The sequence below is a fragment of the Ursus maritimus genome, unplaced genomic scaffold (assembly GCF_017311325.1).
Source record: "Ursus maritimus isolate PB19 unplaced genomic scaffold, ASM1731132v1 scaffold_15, whole genome shotgun sequence".
NCBI lineage: Eukaryota > Metazoa > Chordata > Mammalia > Carnivora > Ursidae > Ursus > Ursus maritimus.
Window position 1 is genome coordinate 54,506,510 of NW_024423897.1, and position 15,822 is coordinate 54,522,331.

Consider the following 15,822-nt stretch of genomic DNA (forward strand, 5'->3'; position numbering starts at 1 on the left):
CTTGTGGGATTCCCCCAGAAGTTAAAACATTAACGCTGCCCAAGATCGAGTCACTTCTACAGCAACTGATGCAATCAACTCTTAATACACTGGGTTTTTATTGCACCACTACAGGCACAGGTGGGTGTTACAGTCCTTCATTTTTAAATGTATGTATTAAATACTTATTAAAAGCACAGAGAGTCTCTGCCTTTGTGGCATTTACACATTTAGTCAGAGAGGGCTGAAATCAATCTGAATTCTACAAGGTACAAGGTCAAGTACATAATTGCTATCAGTAATGACAAAGTCAGTAGGAGGTGGAGTAGAATAAGGTTCTCAACATGTACTTGGGAATCCTGGGGGGTCCTGAGACCCTTTCAGGGGGCCTGCAAAGGCATCAATTTTCACAATAATCCTACGATGTTACTTGCCTTTCCACACTCATTCTCACATATGAGGGTGAAAGAGTCTCACAGAAGCAGAGTCAGCAGAGCTTTCCAGAAGCTGCATGTTGCGTGATGGCGTCGTTGCCATCTGGTTTTAAACATTTTTCATTTTTAAAGCAGTAAGTAGCTTTCTGTGTGACCCATACAAATAAAAGCTCTTTGTGGTCCTCGGTGATTTTTAAGAGCATGAAAGTGCTATGAGAACTCTAATTTTGGGAGAATATTTCAAGGGGCCAGGAAGACCTCCATGTGAGAAGATACTGGATCAGGGACCTGAACAAAATGTACAGGCACGTCATGCAGATTTCTAAGGAAAAGTCTGTAATTTGTGGCAAATGAAATGCTGGTTCTTTAAGTTAATATATTCCACAAATAAATTACAGTGTTTTCAAGATTTAAGCTTTTATATTTTGTTTTCTTCTGAACTGATTTTTCTGTTTCTTTTCACAATTATTGATAATAAGAAATATGAATCTATTATCTTTAGACAATTAATTTATGAAGAAATATGAATAATGCTTTTCCTCTCTGTGCTACATTAATTTTTTAAATGGTAAATAGTCTGAAGATAAAACTTTACAAGGAAATAGTTGGAAATTGTAATGAGCTATAAAAAATACTGTTCTGTGATTATAACATCATGTAAAGTCCCATGCATAATAAAATTCTTGAGCTATACATTTTAAACAGAAGTTATACATTTGAAGTTCATTTTGTGATAAATGTCATTTTGTTCATTTCCCTCTATTGTATACAGCTGTAAAGAAACTGAGTTATTGCATAGTGTGAATGCAGTAATGACCTTCTATTTATCCATATACAATAGTCAAACTTGAAAAAGCCTACTAATTAAGCCAGTAGCACTGGTTGAATCTAAATCTTTAAGCTTAAAAACTAAATGAGTACTGCTCTAATCCTGGGACCACTAGAGTTTTAATTTTTACATAAAGCATTACACATTGAAAGCAGGTGACCAGACAAAATTGATATTCTGTAGACAGACTTAGAAATGAAGGATAGAAACAGCCCTGCCTGTAAAACAGCCACATCACTCGGAGCTGTCTTGCATAACAAGCCTCTCAAGCTTTTTCCCTCGGTTAATTTTAGGAATGGTGGATGGACTTAACCACTATTTTCAGCAAAATTCCTCAGTGAAACTCCTACTTACAAGCTTTTAAAGTTAGTAATGAAGATTAGAAGAAAATAACCAGTTTAACATCACTAGCCACCTCTTAGTCCAAGTAAGTTTAAACTGATAAATGTATCCAGAAGCCATAAAGAAGAAATGGCCACTATAAATGAAAGTGATTAGTAGTAGTTTAATGTAAACAAAAGTCAAGGGGCGCTTGGGTGTCTCAGTGACTTAAGCTACTGACTCTTCGTTTTGGCTCAGGTCCTGATCTCATGCATTGTGAGATCGAGCCGCGTGTTGGGTTCCATGCTCAATGGGGAGTCTGCTTGAAGATTCTTTCCCTCTGCCCATCCCCCCACTTGCTCTCTCTCTCTCAAATAAATAAATATTTTAAAAATGAATAAACAAAAGTCAATATTTTTACTCTTGCAGTTAGATATGACTAAAGTGCTTTGAGCTTATTAAAATCAATTTGGTAATCTGACAGCTTTTCTCATTGACCACTTTTCTCATTGATTTTGTGATCTTTAGCAGCCCATTTGTATATGTATATATAATTTCCACCAACTACTTTCTTTATTCTAATGCAATATTTTCTGTAAGAAAAAGATTTTCTGTTTATTTAATGTTGCTCTAAAAATTTACTCTCATTTAAAGCATAATAATACTTAACCTTCAATTTTATTTATTTATTTATTTATTTATTTATTTATTTATTTATTTATTTATTTTAGAGAGAGTGTGTACATAATGGTGGGTGGGAAGAGGCAAAGGGGGAGCGAGAGAATCTCAAGCAGTCTCCATGCCCAGTGCAGAGCCTGATGCAGGGCTGGATCTCACCACCCTGAGATCATGACCTGAGCCGAAATCAAGAGTGAGATGCTTAACCAACTGAGCCACCCAGGCGCCCCAACCTTCAAATCATTCTTAAAAAAAAAAAAAAAAAAGAAGGTTTTATTTATTTATTTGTCAGACAGAGAGAGAGCACAAGCAGGGAGAGCAGCAGGCAGAGGGAGAGCAGGCTCCCTGAGGAGCAAGGAGTCCGATGTGGGACTCGATCCCTGGGATCATGACCTGTGTCAAAGGCAGCTGCTTAACTGACTGAGCCACCCAGGTGTCCCAACCTTCAAATCATTCTTAACCTTCCACAGAGACTGGATAGCAAGAACATGGAAACGAATGCAGATTGCGTCAGTTACAGATGCATGTGAATCTTGTTGGCGTTATTTTTCATGGTCTACGTAAAGATAAGTTTCTATATCATTCTGACAGAATCAATTTAACCTAAGAGTAAATGTTTCTAAATTTCCAGACAAATGTACGTTTAAACAAAGCTGCCAGTCAGGAGTCCAGTCCTGAAAGTGTCCCTCAGTTTGTATGTTTATTATTCCTTTGATAATCCTGAATTAACAGCCTCAACAAAACATTCATGGAGTCCCTGTTGGAGGCATTGCCTAATTCTAATAGGGCATTTTTGTTAGTAGCACTTTTTTCTTTAATGGTAAAAATGATCCTTTGGAATTAAATCAATAGCTTAACTACCCCCTTAGAGTCCCTGTCTTATTCTTGCTGCTTCAGCCCCCACTATTGGCAATTTTGGTAGCTACACCTTGTCCTAAAATTTCACTTACATAGAATCAAACTTTGGTCTTGGAAATTATGTAAGACCTAGGAAGATTAAGTTTGTCAGGTGATATTTGAGCCAATATTAAAATCAAGCCCTTTCTAACTACATAAATCCCCACCATCTCCTCCAGCTCTGTAATTTAAAAAGCCAGCCCATCTTTCCCCAAAACATCAAGGCTGCAACACACACCAATTTTTCTTTGGGAATGCCACATCATTGGGAGTTTCTGCTTTCCCATGCTCATTTGTGACTATTCATTGGGTTCTAGGACAGGTGCTCAACTAAAGCAGACCAGAATTAGCAAGTCCCAGGAAATCACCTAAACACTTGTAGAAAGAGAAGGCATGTGCCTGATTATGACCACGGGGTCCTGTCTGCGGGGTTTTCCTGGAGGACTTACTTTGCACTGTGGGAACCTCCCCAGCTCCCCCTGCAGAGCTGCCAATCAACAGTGCAGTCATTTGGACTTTCCTTCATTCTTGCCCACTTAGTCACTAAGTCCCCGTGAGCTTTTCTTTTAAAATGTCTCTTAACTGTGCACCTTTCTCCCCCTTTCTAAAGTAGCCACCAGTTAAGATTTCCTCAATTACCATGGGTTTCCTTTCTCTGCGCGCTGTAGGAAATCCCTGGTCCTAGTCTCTCCAGTATCTGAATAGAGTCCTGCTGCCTTCATTGTAAATATTTAGAATTCTGCTTCCATCCTATTGCCCTCCTTCTGGAGAACTGTTGTGTAATATTTACAAATCTCTGTTAAAGCATTCAAATTCCTCAGAGTCTGGTCTGTTCAGAGGGTTAAAGCAGCATGGTGGGGGTAAGGTGAATTTTCTTTGAGCTCTCAGGCATCAGGTCAGGCTGCGTGGAGGAGGTGACATTTAAATGGCTCTTTAAGAATGAGTTTTGAGGTTGACAGAGAAAGGAAATTCAGGCTGAGGGGACAGAGAGAACTTCTGCTTTATCATCTTTTGGCTCTGACAACTAGGTTTTGTTTGGTTTTGTTTTTAATTTTAAGCAGGCCATTTTAATGATCTATCCCTCGAATGTCTCATTTGTAAAATGAAAGCTCACGAGGTGTTGAAGGAAAACGTTAAGTGATATATGGGGCAGTACTGTAATAAGGTTTTCAGGATAAACAAATCCCAATCAAGATTTTATTATGATCAGACCATGTGGCTATGTAATTAGATAATTAGATACTAATACTGAAAACTGACATTTGTAAAGCAGTTTATATTTTTCCAAGCACTTTCACATCCATTATCTCATTAGGTGCTCAAATTTGCCAAGATAAAAATCTGTAGAGGCAGAATGATGGAGTGTGGTTTAGAACGCACGCTCTGAAGCCAGATGCCTTGCTTGCACGCAGCCCGTTGTGTGGTCTCAGTTGATGCAACCCTCAGTCTCACTGACATAAAGGGGGATGGTGGTACCTTCTTCACTGGGTCTTTGTGAAGATGCGGTGAGCTAACAATATCAGCTGCTCTGGACGGTTCCTGGAAGTTCGCAAGTACTCAGTAAAGGTCAGCTGGTACTATCGGTGCTTCAGCATTCTCATCATGTCCCTTCGTAAACATGGAGGTCTACTGAGTTCTAGTCCGGATTCTTTTCCACCACCCCATTGGCATGCTTGTGGCCTGCATAATGACATAGCAATGCCACATTGTAGGCCTTTGGCCTTTTCTATGTTACTGCAAAGTGTGTAGTTGAATGAAGGTTCACTATTTTCTGAGACCGATATTTAGCTAAAGCAGGCAAGAATTAGCAATTCCAGAAGTCTCTCTAAACCTGTGCCAACAGCATAAGAATGTATCATCATGAAAACTCTAGAATTTCTAGCTCAGTTAAGAAGAAACAGATGATATATTATAGTGTATACACTGATACGACCTGTAAGTGAGTCTGAATTTTTATGTACAAAATCAGCCTTTCAAGCTTTCTACCTGCTGAGGCTAATCTTTGTCCCACTGATGGTGGACAGCGAGCTTCCCCAGCCAACACCCAGAGTCCCTAAGGAGAGGTTCATTGGAGAAGTACCCCAGTCTAAAGCATAAAGATTTCTCCTGCAAACAAATTAGCTTCTCTTTACGGGAGAATTTTTGGTCTGTGTATAGGACTTAATGCTGCTTGGATGGCAAACAGCAGGGACTCCTGGATTTGGGGATAGAAGATGAGGATCCGAGTCTCATCTTCATTTTTCCAAGTGTGTGACACAGCCTCTCCACACCTCTGTTTGAATTTCTGAAAAATCATGAAAAAGACTCAAGGACACTTTTTTTCTCAGATTGCTCTGTGGTCTCTAGTCAATTGATGAATTTGAAGACAGTGAGATATTACTGAGATACTGGCATTACACTCAAGATACATTGCTTCAAGTATCTTTCTAGGATCCATGGCTGGTTTTGTGTCCCTCAACTCTGTAGTTCCCTTCGATTTCTCCCCTCTGTCCAGCTGGGACTATTGTGTCTTGATCAGATCAAGGACACATACTGTCTTGAATTTTATCTGTTTATCAGATGATGGTTTCACCTCTTCTTCCTGGCCCCTGGACTGAGTCCTGTTGAGCAGATCCCTGGGCTCAGCTTTGAGGACTGTTCCATGATGGGAAAGATCTAGAATGGGCAGAGAAATCACAGTGAATGCCCTGAAGGCATACACACACCAGAGGGTAACTGTTGCTTTCTGTGACTTAATAGGACATGGTGATCCACTGTTGCTCATAGTTCAGGTTTCTTTTGGAACAATTAATTACGCTAAAGGCAACGTTCCATTTCCCTTGGTGGAATTTTAAAGCCCAGTCTCTTCTCTCCACAACTTAAGAAACCCTCTTACAGCATCCTCAACCCCCAGCAGATAGGCTTCATATCCTCACGACTGTGGTCTAATATTACCTCTAGCCCAAGCCTCTAGCCAAGACTTGATGGAAAGTCAAAAGTTCTGGAGGAAAAACAATCATAATTTAAAGCCCAAGACTATAAATGCTTTCAAAACCTCTGGAAAATTTGTATTTTCTACCTCAATGCACAGTAATGTTAATAAAGGTAATCAAGAGTTAGTTATATGTAAATTTTACTTCCATTATAAAGTAATTAAGGATTATCCTATAATTTTAACCTTTTTCATATTCTCATATAGCTTTGCTCTCTAAAATTCTAATGAATAAATGCTATTCATTTGAAACCTAGTGAGCAATGGAAATCTTTCTACAAGGCACGTAGTGTTTCGGCTATTGTCCTGGTTCGCCCTTGCCAGGTGATATGTCAGTGCTGTCACATTATGATACATTGCTCATTGTTGCAATTACCTTTGTCAGACTGCATCTAGGTTTCATGCTTGAGATGTGTGAACGAAGTAATGAGATAGAGAATCTCGGTTTGTTTTCGTTGAGTATTGATCAAATACATGACTGATTGTATAAAAGATGAGCAGATCTGATTATTTCATGATGTATATTTCAGGAGCACATAAATCACATTTTTAATTGAAGTCCCTTTGAAAAGGAACTTTAAATTGCTACCTTAAGATCCTGCATGGAAAGCGTTTGTAGATTTCTGGTGATAATTTTATGAATCTATTCGGAATTTACAGAATTGTTGGACTTGCTGACTACAGAGGCAAGAAAGTTCATCAAAGCAGAGTCATGCAGTCTTCTTAAAAGACAAGTAACCAGGACACATGGTTCTCTTGCTTTATAGATTATGTCCAACTATTGGGGTATCTGGGTGGCTCAGTTGGTTAAGCATCTGCCTTCGGCTCAGGTCATGATCCCAGGGTCCTGGGATGGAGGCCCACATGGGCTCCCTACTCAGCGGGGAGCCTGCTTCTCCCTCTTCCTCTGCCCCTCCCCCTGCTCCTGTGCGTGCTCTCTTTCTCACTCTTTCTCTTGCTGTCTCTCAAATAAATAAATAAAATCTTTTTCAAAAATTGTGTCCAACTATTTACAGGAAATTAAAGATTTTGCTTTATTTTATTTCATTTTACTGACATTTCCAAAGATCTGTGCACTCTTGTATCTGTTTCAACGTTTACCGCCCTGGAGATGCACTATCATGGGGGAGGGGGCATGGCCAAGGAAAGCCATTACCTCAGGGTAGAAAGAAGTACCCAAAGGAAATCTCAGCAGGAAGGTGCCCATTGTCAGGTAGAGTGGTGACCATTGACTTTAAAGGGCCTTTGCTCTTTCACCAGAACTCACTCTCCTCTGCTGAGCTGTGATCATTAGTAGGGTAGTGACCAAGGAGAAAGCCTTTGGCCACAATTTATTGCTGGTCCCCCAGTACCTCCCTCTTCTTCCTCCTCCTTGCAATTAGTCGCCACCTCCCCCTGCCCCCATCACCCCGGCTCCTCTTCCTTCCACAAGCTCTCCTATATCTCAGCCTGCCCCTCACCTGGGCCTCTTGACTCTGTCTCTGTGCCTTGAAGTCTCCCGAGCAGCAGTGGGGACAATATGTTCCTGGCATCCACAATGAAACTTTAACTGCACTCCCCATAGAGACATCGTATTTCTGGTGATTAGGCCTATAATACCATCAGTATGGATTAAACGATTTTTTGCAGGCTATTGCAAACTTCACCATCTGGTATATACTGTTTGCTTGGGACTCTATTTTCTAAATTACAAGAAAAAGGATTACAATTGTACTTTTGTTATGCCCTTCATGATGAAATTGGGACTGGATGGGAACATTTTTATATCCTTGCTTGACTTTTTTCCAGATTTCAAAATAGCCAATCTTACCTGTATTGGTTAATTGGCTTATTATTCAATATCCAAGGGTGAGAATGTATGTTTGCATTGTTCAGAAGTCTCACTAGGGAATTAAAGGGAAGGTGGGGGGAAGTTCTTAAATGGCAAATGTTATAGGAACTGATGCTTTTTAAGGAAGACACAATATTTTTATACAAAAAAGAAAAGGCCATTGCATGTCGGATCTGTGGTTTCATTTGAAAGAAAGTCATGTTGTAGTCTTGAAAAGAAAGAAGTAAGGAACCTGAAATTTGCCCACATTTATTAGAAATGATACTACAGTCTAAAACAGCCAGCAAGGGAGATTAAGGACGGGGTAATGATAATACCATAGTCTATGTGTATATAATTATGCTCTTTCAAAAAAGAAGTGACTGTACTATGGTTAAGAGAGCTTGGGTTGCCAAATCCTTCCCGTCCAACTTCCTCTACTCACCCCAGACCCCTCTCAAGCCACACAATGAAAAATAACAAGTGCATACACTCTTCCTACTTCTTGGAACTCCCAGAGTGAGTCGGAAATGTGATTAAAGAAATTTGCTTAAAAAGACAATGGACAAACTCTTGCGAGGATCCCATCGAAGCAGGATGGAAGAAAATAAGGCAGAGTCTCTTATACAAAATATAATTAAATAATAAGGCCAGGCACTGATTCTCATTTCTCCATCACTTGTAATATCAGCCACATTAACAGCACCAATTTTAACACTGTGTCTTCTCATTGTTCTACTGTGCACTGCTGTGATGGCAAAGATAACCAGCCGTCGGGTATCATGTGAGATCAGGGTGAATTCTACATTGTTTGAAGACCTATTAATATTTTAAACACTGTCCACCCTTCAGGCATTGAGGTATTACATCACTAGACAATACAATTTGCCACTGATGGCAAGGTTTCGAGTGTTTTAGCGTCCTGATAATTAAGTAGGAGATATAATTATATTAACACAATTAACATGAACCGAAAGATAGACTTTTAAATTATTTCAAATGTTTCTGATATTGTGTAATCCAAAAATAACTACTTGATTAACTAATTTGTCTCAAAAGAAATGTCTCTATGTAGGTCAAGATGAGATCATTTGGGGAAAAAAAAAAAAACTACTCTGAGAACTTTTAAACCGCCAAAAAAAAAAATCTCATTTAAGAGCCAGAGTCGAATTATATGGTCATTTTAGTTCTCAGAATTCAAAGCATAGATGGCTGGAATCGTGTGCGTGTGATAATTCTAGGCTACTCTCAATAAATAATACATGTCATTTCTGCTTCAGTGAGGCCGTCACTTACAGCTCTAAATGACTTTCAATGCAGGGCCCAGCCTGCTCTCCCAGAGTGCACTTCAGCTCAATTCCAAACCTGAAGGGTCCTTCCAGTATCCGGCCAGCTACCATAGCAACCAGACCCTGGCCCTGAGTGAGACAGCCCCTTCGCAGCTCCCCGCCCGCGGCTCGCAAGCCCGAGGTGCGGGCCAGACCTTCAGCCAGGTACGTGTGGGGATGGGCGCCTCTGCTGTGTTGGTCCCTGGGCTCCGGGGGACAGGTGGGGAGCAGGGCTGTGAGCCGGCTGTGGTGTTCCCTCCTGCCTTTCTTAGGCATGCCCCATAACTTAGGAAAGATGCCTTCAGGGCTGTGAGCGTAGGAAATGAATAATAAAATAGGATTATCGAGTAACAGTGAATTGTAGATCTTTTCTTGAGGGATGTCTGTGAGTCACTCGTGCTCTATCCACTTTGTACATACTGATCTCCGTGAACGTGTGTCTCGTTACTCTTTCTGTGTCTCTGTGTGACATAAATATGACATACATTCTGAGTATGTGGGGACACCTGGAACAAATTTTTTTCTCCTAACAATAAAATAAAAAGCATGAAATCATTCTTTGGGCTTCATCGTATCGAGGAACAGAGTGTCAATGCATAACCAAGCACACAGAACTCTTCTGAAGATAACTGAGATGGGTTTAGAAGTAGTTATTACACTTTGTCAAGTGTGATTTTGAAATGTGCCTCTAATTGTTTCTTTAAAGCATGCACTTACTCCTGTGGTTTCAGAGCAGAGATTTATCAGGTGCAGTGAAGATCAGCTCTTGGTAAAAAGAAGTAGCTACTAAGCTGATTTTTTTTTCCAAGAAAGATGTAAATGTTGCTTACGTGCTAATTTGGGCGTGCAGGTTATATCGGATCGACCCACCTGAATTAATATATTGATTGGAGGGCTATCTTGTTTTTTAAGCTACTTTGAATTTACTTTAATCTCTGTGTTTTTGCTCCTGGAATGAAGGACCCACAACCCTGAAAGTACCCCTATCAGCTGATGAGCTTCATTTCATACTTTCTGCACGAATGCACAGTACCTCTCCTGGGAACCCTTCCCTAGCCACTCTGTCCATTCTGGGCTCCTGTAACAACCAAACCCACCCATCTCTGTCACCAGTTTATTGTGACCATGCATCCAAGAATCTTTCCACCTCAACTAAAAGCTATTTGAGGGCAGGACTGTTTTTATCTTTTATTAGCAGCTCCTAGCCATCCCCACGGCCCCCAAGAAATGTCTGTAGACAGGTAGGAGGCCAGGTGAGCTAGCGTGGCATAGCACAGTCACCGTGAGATGCTTACTTTATGTGACATAGACACAAGTGAAGCAGAAACGGAAAGGTCTCAGTGCATTTCAATTATTAAATTATTGTCTCGGCAGCGTACTAAAAATATGAGTACCTTCTTCAAGCAACACTCTTGTCCATCTGAGGCTTTGTGATGCCAAGCTATAAGATATGTGAATGAAAGGGAGTGATAAATAAACCAGTCCGCAGAGAAGAATGGCCTGTTCCCCTGTTGTGGTCCAGTCTGGCCCCTGGTTCAGGTGGTGCATCTGTATGGATGGAGAATGGGGGTGTGTGGTGCTTGAGAGGGCTGGTCCCTGAAGTCACTGAGGGCAGCTCACATACACAGAGGCGACCCCTGGGACTCTACTGTTTCCCAGGTCCGGGATCACTGTTCTTTAAAAGCACTGGTCTGTTCTACCTCCCTTCAAGAAATGTGAAACGATAGGTATAAAAACTTAAGCATAAAAACTAAAACTGGTCTTTAATTTATTAGAAAAAAATCGTATGTACAAATATACATGCATTTATCATAAACACAAAATAGTCTTTATTGTTTCATTACAGAAGAACATTATATGATGTTTGAAATATTGGGTGTTATTAGCATAGGAAATATTAGAATTTTTTAAAATCTAATTTTAGTTTATTAAAAGATGAAATGGAAGCTGTATGATTTCATTCGGTAGGTTTAGATTTTTTTTCTCTCAAAAGCATCCCATTCTTGAAAGGAAATATTTTTCTTCTTGCATCGATACTGACTCTTGGACCATGAGACAATGATTGTATAGAACAGGCACGATTTTGAATTCTTTGGAAGCACACAAGTGGATTATAGTTCTTTTATCCTTATATCTGGCAATACTTCTAGGTCCAAGAGACCACATTCAGAAAGAAGGAATATTTTATATTCAAATTAACCTATGAAAGCTACGATTTTAACTTTTACCAGTCTCCTAGAACCTCTAAGACATATAAGTAGTAAAACAATAAAGTTCTACCTTTAAAAAAAAAATCTTGAACTCACTTATTACTCTTGTGTGGCTTTTTTTTTTTTCATAAATATCTAAGACCCCTGTAATTTGAGTTGAAAACATTGAATCAGTTTTTTAAAAAAATCTGTGTTCCCATAGCCGAGCACCATGGAAAATAGAAATCTCAATACAATATGAAAAATCAGTTAACTTACCAACTCATCTGTGAGCATCTTATAAGCTCAATTTACACGTAGCTATGTAATGACTAGCTGTTAGAGCAAAGCTTTCTTATAAAATTAATAGCTACCATTTATTGAGCATGCAGAAGTGATCTGTTTTACATGCATCCTCTTATTTAATCCCCACAACAGGGCTGTAGTAGGATCTACACTTTAAAGATGGAGAGACTCAAGCTCAGCGCATCTAGAGACATTGTCACACACCATGTTAAGGCAGCAGTAGTGAAAATGGGCACAGAATCTTGACTGAATTGAAGTCTAATGATTCCAGCAGTGTTTCATATGTTTCCTTTTATTATTGACCATTTCAATTAAATTCATCAGCAGCTAGAATCTATTACCAGGTCTATAAATGTGGACAAGCAATATGGCAGTTTATCTACTTCCATGTTGTAGGAGTTCTTCTTGGAGCTAATTCTGTCATCTTCTAATTAACATGGGAGTAAAATGGTAGAAGCTCAGAATGACAGGATGGGGCCTCTCGTTAAAAGTCTGTATTAAAGTTTAATCAGAAGGTGCAACAAAGTTGTAAAGATATCAAAGCTATGTATTTGAAGTCATCAGAGTTAATAGTTTGAAGACATCCATAAATGTTCACATTCAAGGTGATAACTTAAGTTTGAGGTAGAAGTGACCAGCATGCTCGCTTACCCTGGCGGGTGACTGCGTGGAGAAGTCTGAGCGTTCAAAGCGGGGGTTGTTCTAATCCACTCGAACAGGATTGAGGCTGTAGGCGAATATCTAAATCCTATTTATTTTAGTAAGTGGTGGGTCTTGGTACCATGATTTACTTGCAGCTTTCACGTGCTGCTGTATGAAAGACATGTTTTATTGAACACCCCATAGGGCTTGGGACTTCCAGATAATGTCGGAGAAGGGTTGAACAAGTAAACCAGTATTTTTATTTTGCATTTATACCTTGAAAGTAGGGAGGCCGCATCCCATTCCAATACCATCTCCTTTGTTCGGATCATCTTGGGAATCCCTCTATTCCAGTGGTTTTGCTGAGTCCGGTGACACTTTGTTTTCAACATTCCGAGTGTTGTGAAAGGTCATTTCTTCAAGGCTGGATTAATTTTTAGAATACCTTATAGTTAGAAAGTGCCAAAAGGGCTAGTGAAGTTCAGATTATTGCCAACAGATGCCAGATCAAGTTAATAAGGTCAATAATCAATCAACACAAAAGTATTTTTTTTTAGTCTAAAAACTATGTGTAATTCTAAAGTAAAGCAAATGGTGTTCTGTCTGGCTCATAAATCATGTCAGAATGCAGTTTCAAAGGAGTATCATGCGTGTTCCAAGATTCTAATTTCAATTAAACAAAGCCTCTAGTTTATTCAGCATAATACATGTTTGTGGGGTGATCACCACCAGCCCCCCAGTAGCCCTGACAATAAATACAAACCTTACAATGGCCCCATCGCATCAGTCTGCAGGCGAAGCGATGAGGCACAAAAGGTGCAATAAAATAGTAAGTCTCTGGTGTTACCCGAACTAAAATCCTTGAAAGTCATTCTCCCCAGACTATAGGTTGAGTTCACGGGGCTGGAAGACTCAGAAGGTAATACCCTTCCCATCAGACCCCGAGGTCTTTCTGGGAAGTAACATGAGCCAATGTACGGCTCTTCGTTCCCTCACCCTACAGGCTCCGCACCCCAGCCTCAAAGTCTGTGTAGATCACCCCTCCTTCTCTTCCTCCTTCTCCCCGCCTTCTCCCTCCAAGTTCACCTTGGCCTTTGTGTGACTCTCGTGAGGTCCCCCAGTCCAAATAGAGCTGCTTTTCCAGATACATCTGTGTATCTGTGGGTTATTCTTTAATGCGTCCAAGATGCTTTGTGTGCCTGTTGCATGGCACGAGCTGTCATGTGTTCGGGATGAAAAAGTAAAGAAAAGAGATGCAGTCCCCATCCACAAGGAACATAATTTCTAGCAGCAGCCGGGAGAACTCAGGAGATCGACAGCGGGAATAAGTAAATTAGTTTGTGAGAAAGTGATCGTTTCTATGAGGAGGATAGGATGCAGACCAGGGTAAGCAGGATCCAGTGTACGGGCTGGGGTGTGGCCTGTGGGGCCTTGTGCATAAGGTGACAGCTGGGAAAGACCTGATGGCGGAGAGAAGGGCAGCTAGTTGTAAAGCTGTTGTGGGGACAGCAAAGGCAGTGGCTTCCAGACGAGGCAGCCTGGTGTGTTGACAGACAAGCAGGGAGGCCAAGGTGGCTGAAGAGAGTGCAGGAGTCTCGAAGGGGTGGGAAACCCAGTGGATTATTGTGAGGATCTCGTCTTTCACTCGAGGAGGCACGGCATGGCCTGACTTAGGGGTTGAAAGCATCATTGTGTCATATCACAGATAACACCCTATAGTTAGCTGCTTATGAGTTGCTTCCCGTCAGGTGGCCTTGCTGCAGGAGCAGAATCCAGACACCGTTGATCTCCTATCGCAAGGAACTGGCCCAAGGTTCACCAAGTGTTCCACAGGCTGCTGCCACCCCAGCCTTATTCTGTAGAATCCTACTGCCAAAGTTGTGGGTAGGGAGCAGATCGAGAAGCTGGCACTCCTGCAGGCTTTGTCTGCTTCTGCTCACATAACATGTCCTATAGATTGTGTGAAGCTGAATGTAAGACTTTGGGAATAGAGGAATCACTCTAGACATGTTGGACTCTCCCCACATCCACATATAAAGTAGTCTCACCAAGCATTTCTTCCCTCAAAGAAACAAAATATGCAAGAGATACGAAAGGATGCCCCTGTATATGGGGCACTGGCAGGAGCCTACAGTTTTAAAACCACTCTCTTACGTCCTTCAGCAGCATGGAAGTAAGTATGTACACATTTATAGTCCTAGAAAAATGCCTGCTTGCTACCAGAAATGAAGAATTGGATGACAGATTTGCAAAATAAAACTGGACAACCGTGGATAGCCTAGAAAAGCAGTAAGCTTTTTCAGAAGCTTTTTGATCTGGCCTACTTCTTTAATGTGACACTGACTTTTAGGTCTTAAAAGTGCTCATTTAGACTATGTCATAATTGTAAATATATCATCTGCTCACTGGTGCCCATGGCCGGGTGTTCGTTGAATTTGGAGCGTCACTTACTGGTGCAGTTTCACGCCAGGTCAATGTGAAGGTCAAGGGGGTGGAGAGCTCTGTGGATGGTGTATCAGTGGACAGAGACCCACATGGTGCAAAGGAGGAGCACATCCCCAAGAAACACCTATGTATTGGTTGAATGAAAAGGGTCGTATGGACAGCTGGGGTGACATCATTCCGGTTTGCTTAGTTATGAGTGAAGTTGTTGTTTGGTAATACTTAGGAAAGGAAAAGTCACCAGTGAACTTGGACAAAACACAAAATCACAGGGATGTATTTAGTCTAGAGTATATATACAGTATGTAGCACTTAGAGGAGAAACACACCATTTTATATACTTTCCTTTGCATGTTTGTGGGAAACGGGCAGTTCATTTGTTTTTAAGATCGTTTTCAGACAACCGCCTATTGGAAATCCTTTCCATTAGTCTACTTTAAAACCTTTCCCCTCGGTTTTCTGTTTCCAGTATAAATATATATAATCTGGCTTCAGTAATTGAAACATCTCTCATTGAAGGGAGGGTCTGCTTGTGTTGTACTATGGCAATGCTTCCTCTAAGCAAGTATTTGGCTTCTTGGAGTAAATACTGAATGAACCTCTTGCTGAGATAAAAGTTTTTTGTAGTATATTTTTGCCAAGGCTTAGTTTTTTGGAAAAAGTTGCCACCCAGAATCCATCCTCATATATTCTTTAAGATAAATTTATATAATACATGTCATTATTTTCTTTTTTGTTTTCTGTTTTCTTTTTCTGTTCCCCCCCCCATTCTTTTTTAAAAGAATTTATTTATTTGAGAGAGAGAGAAGGTGTGTGAGTGGCAGGGGGAGGAGCAGAGGGAGAGGAAGAAAGAGAATATCAAGCAGGCTCTGTACTGAGTGGGGAGCCCAATGCAGGGCTCAATGTCAGGACCCTGAGATCATGACCTGAGCTGAAATCAAGAGTAGGACACTTAACCGACTGAGCCATCCAAGCACCCCTGCATTGGTAGAGCCT

The 15,822-nt window shown here is 40.7% G+C and overlaps 1 protein-coding gene across 1 annotated transcript in view; it reads left to right on the plus strand.

Annotated features, from left to right (window-relative positions):
* CTNND2 (catenin delta 2) overlaps nucleotides 1-15,822 on the plus strand; it is a 736,406-nt gene that overhangs the window by 336,222 nt on the left and 384,362 nt on the right. The window contains exon 5 of the mRNA XM_040630544.1: nucleotides 9,240-9,412. Coding sequence (XP_040486478.1) covers nucleotides 9,240-9,412 — 173 coding nt within the window. The remainder of the gene's footprint in view (nucleotides 1-9,239; nucleotides 9,413-15,822) is intronic.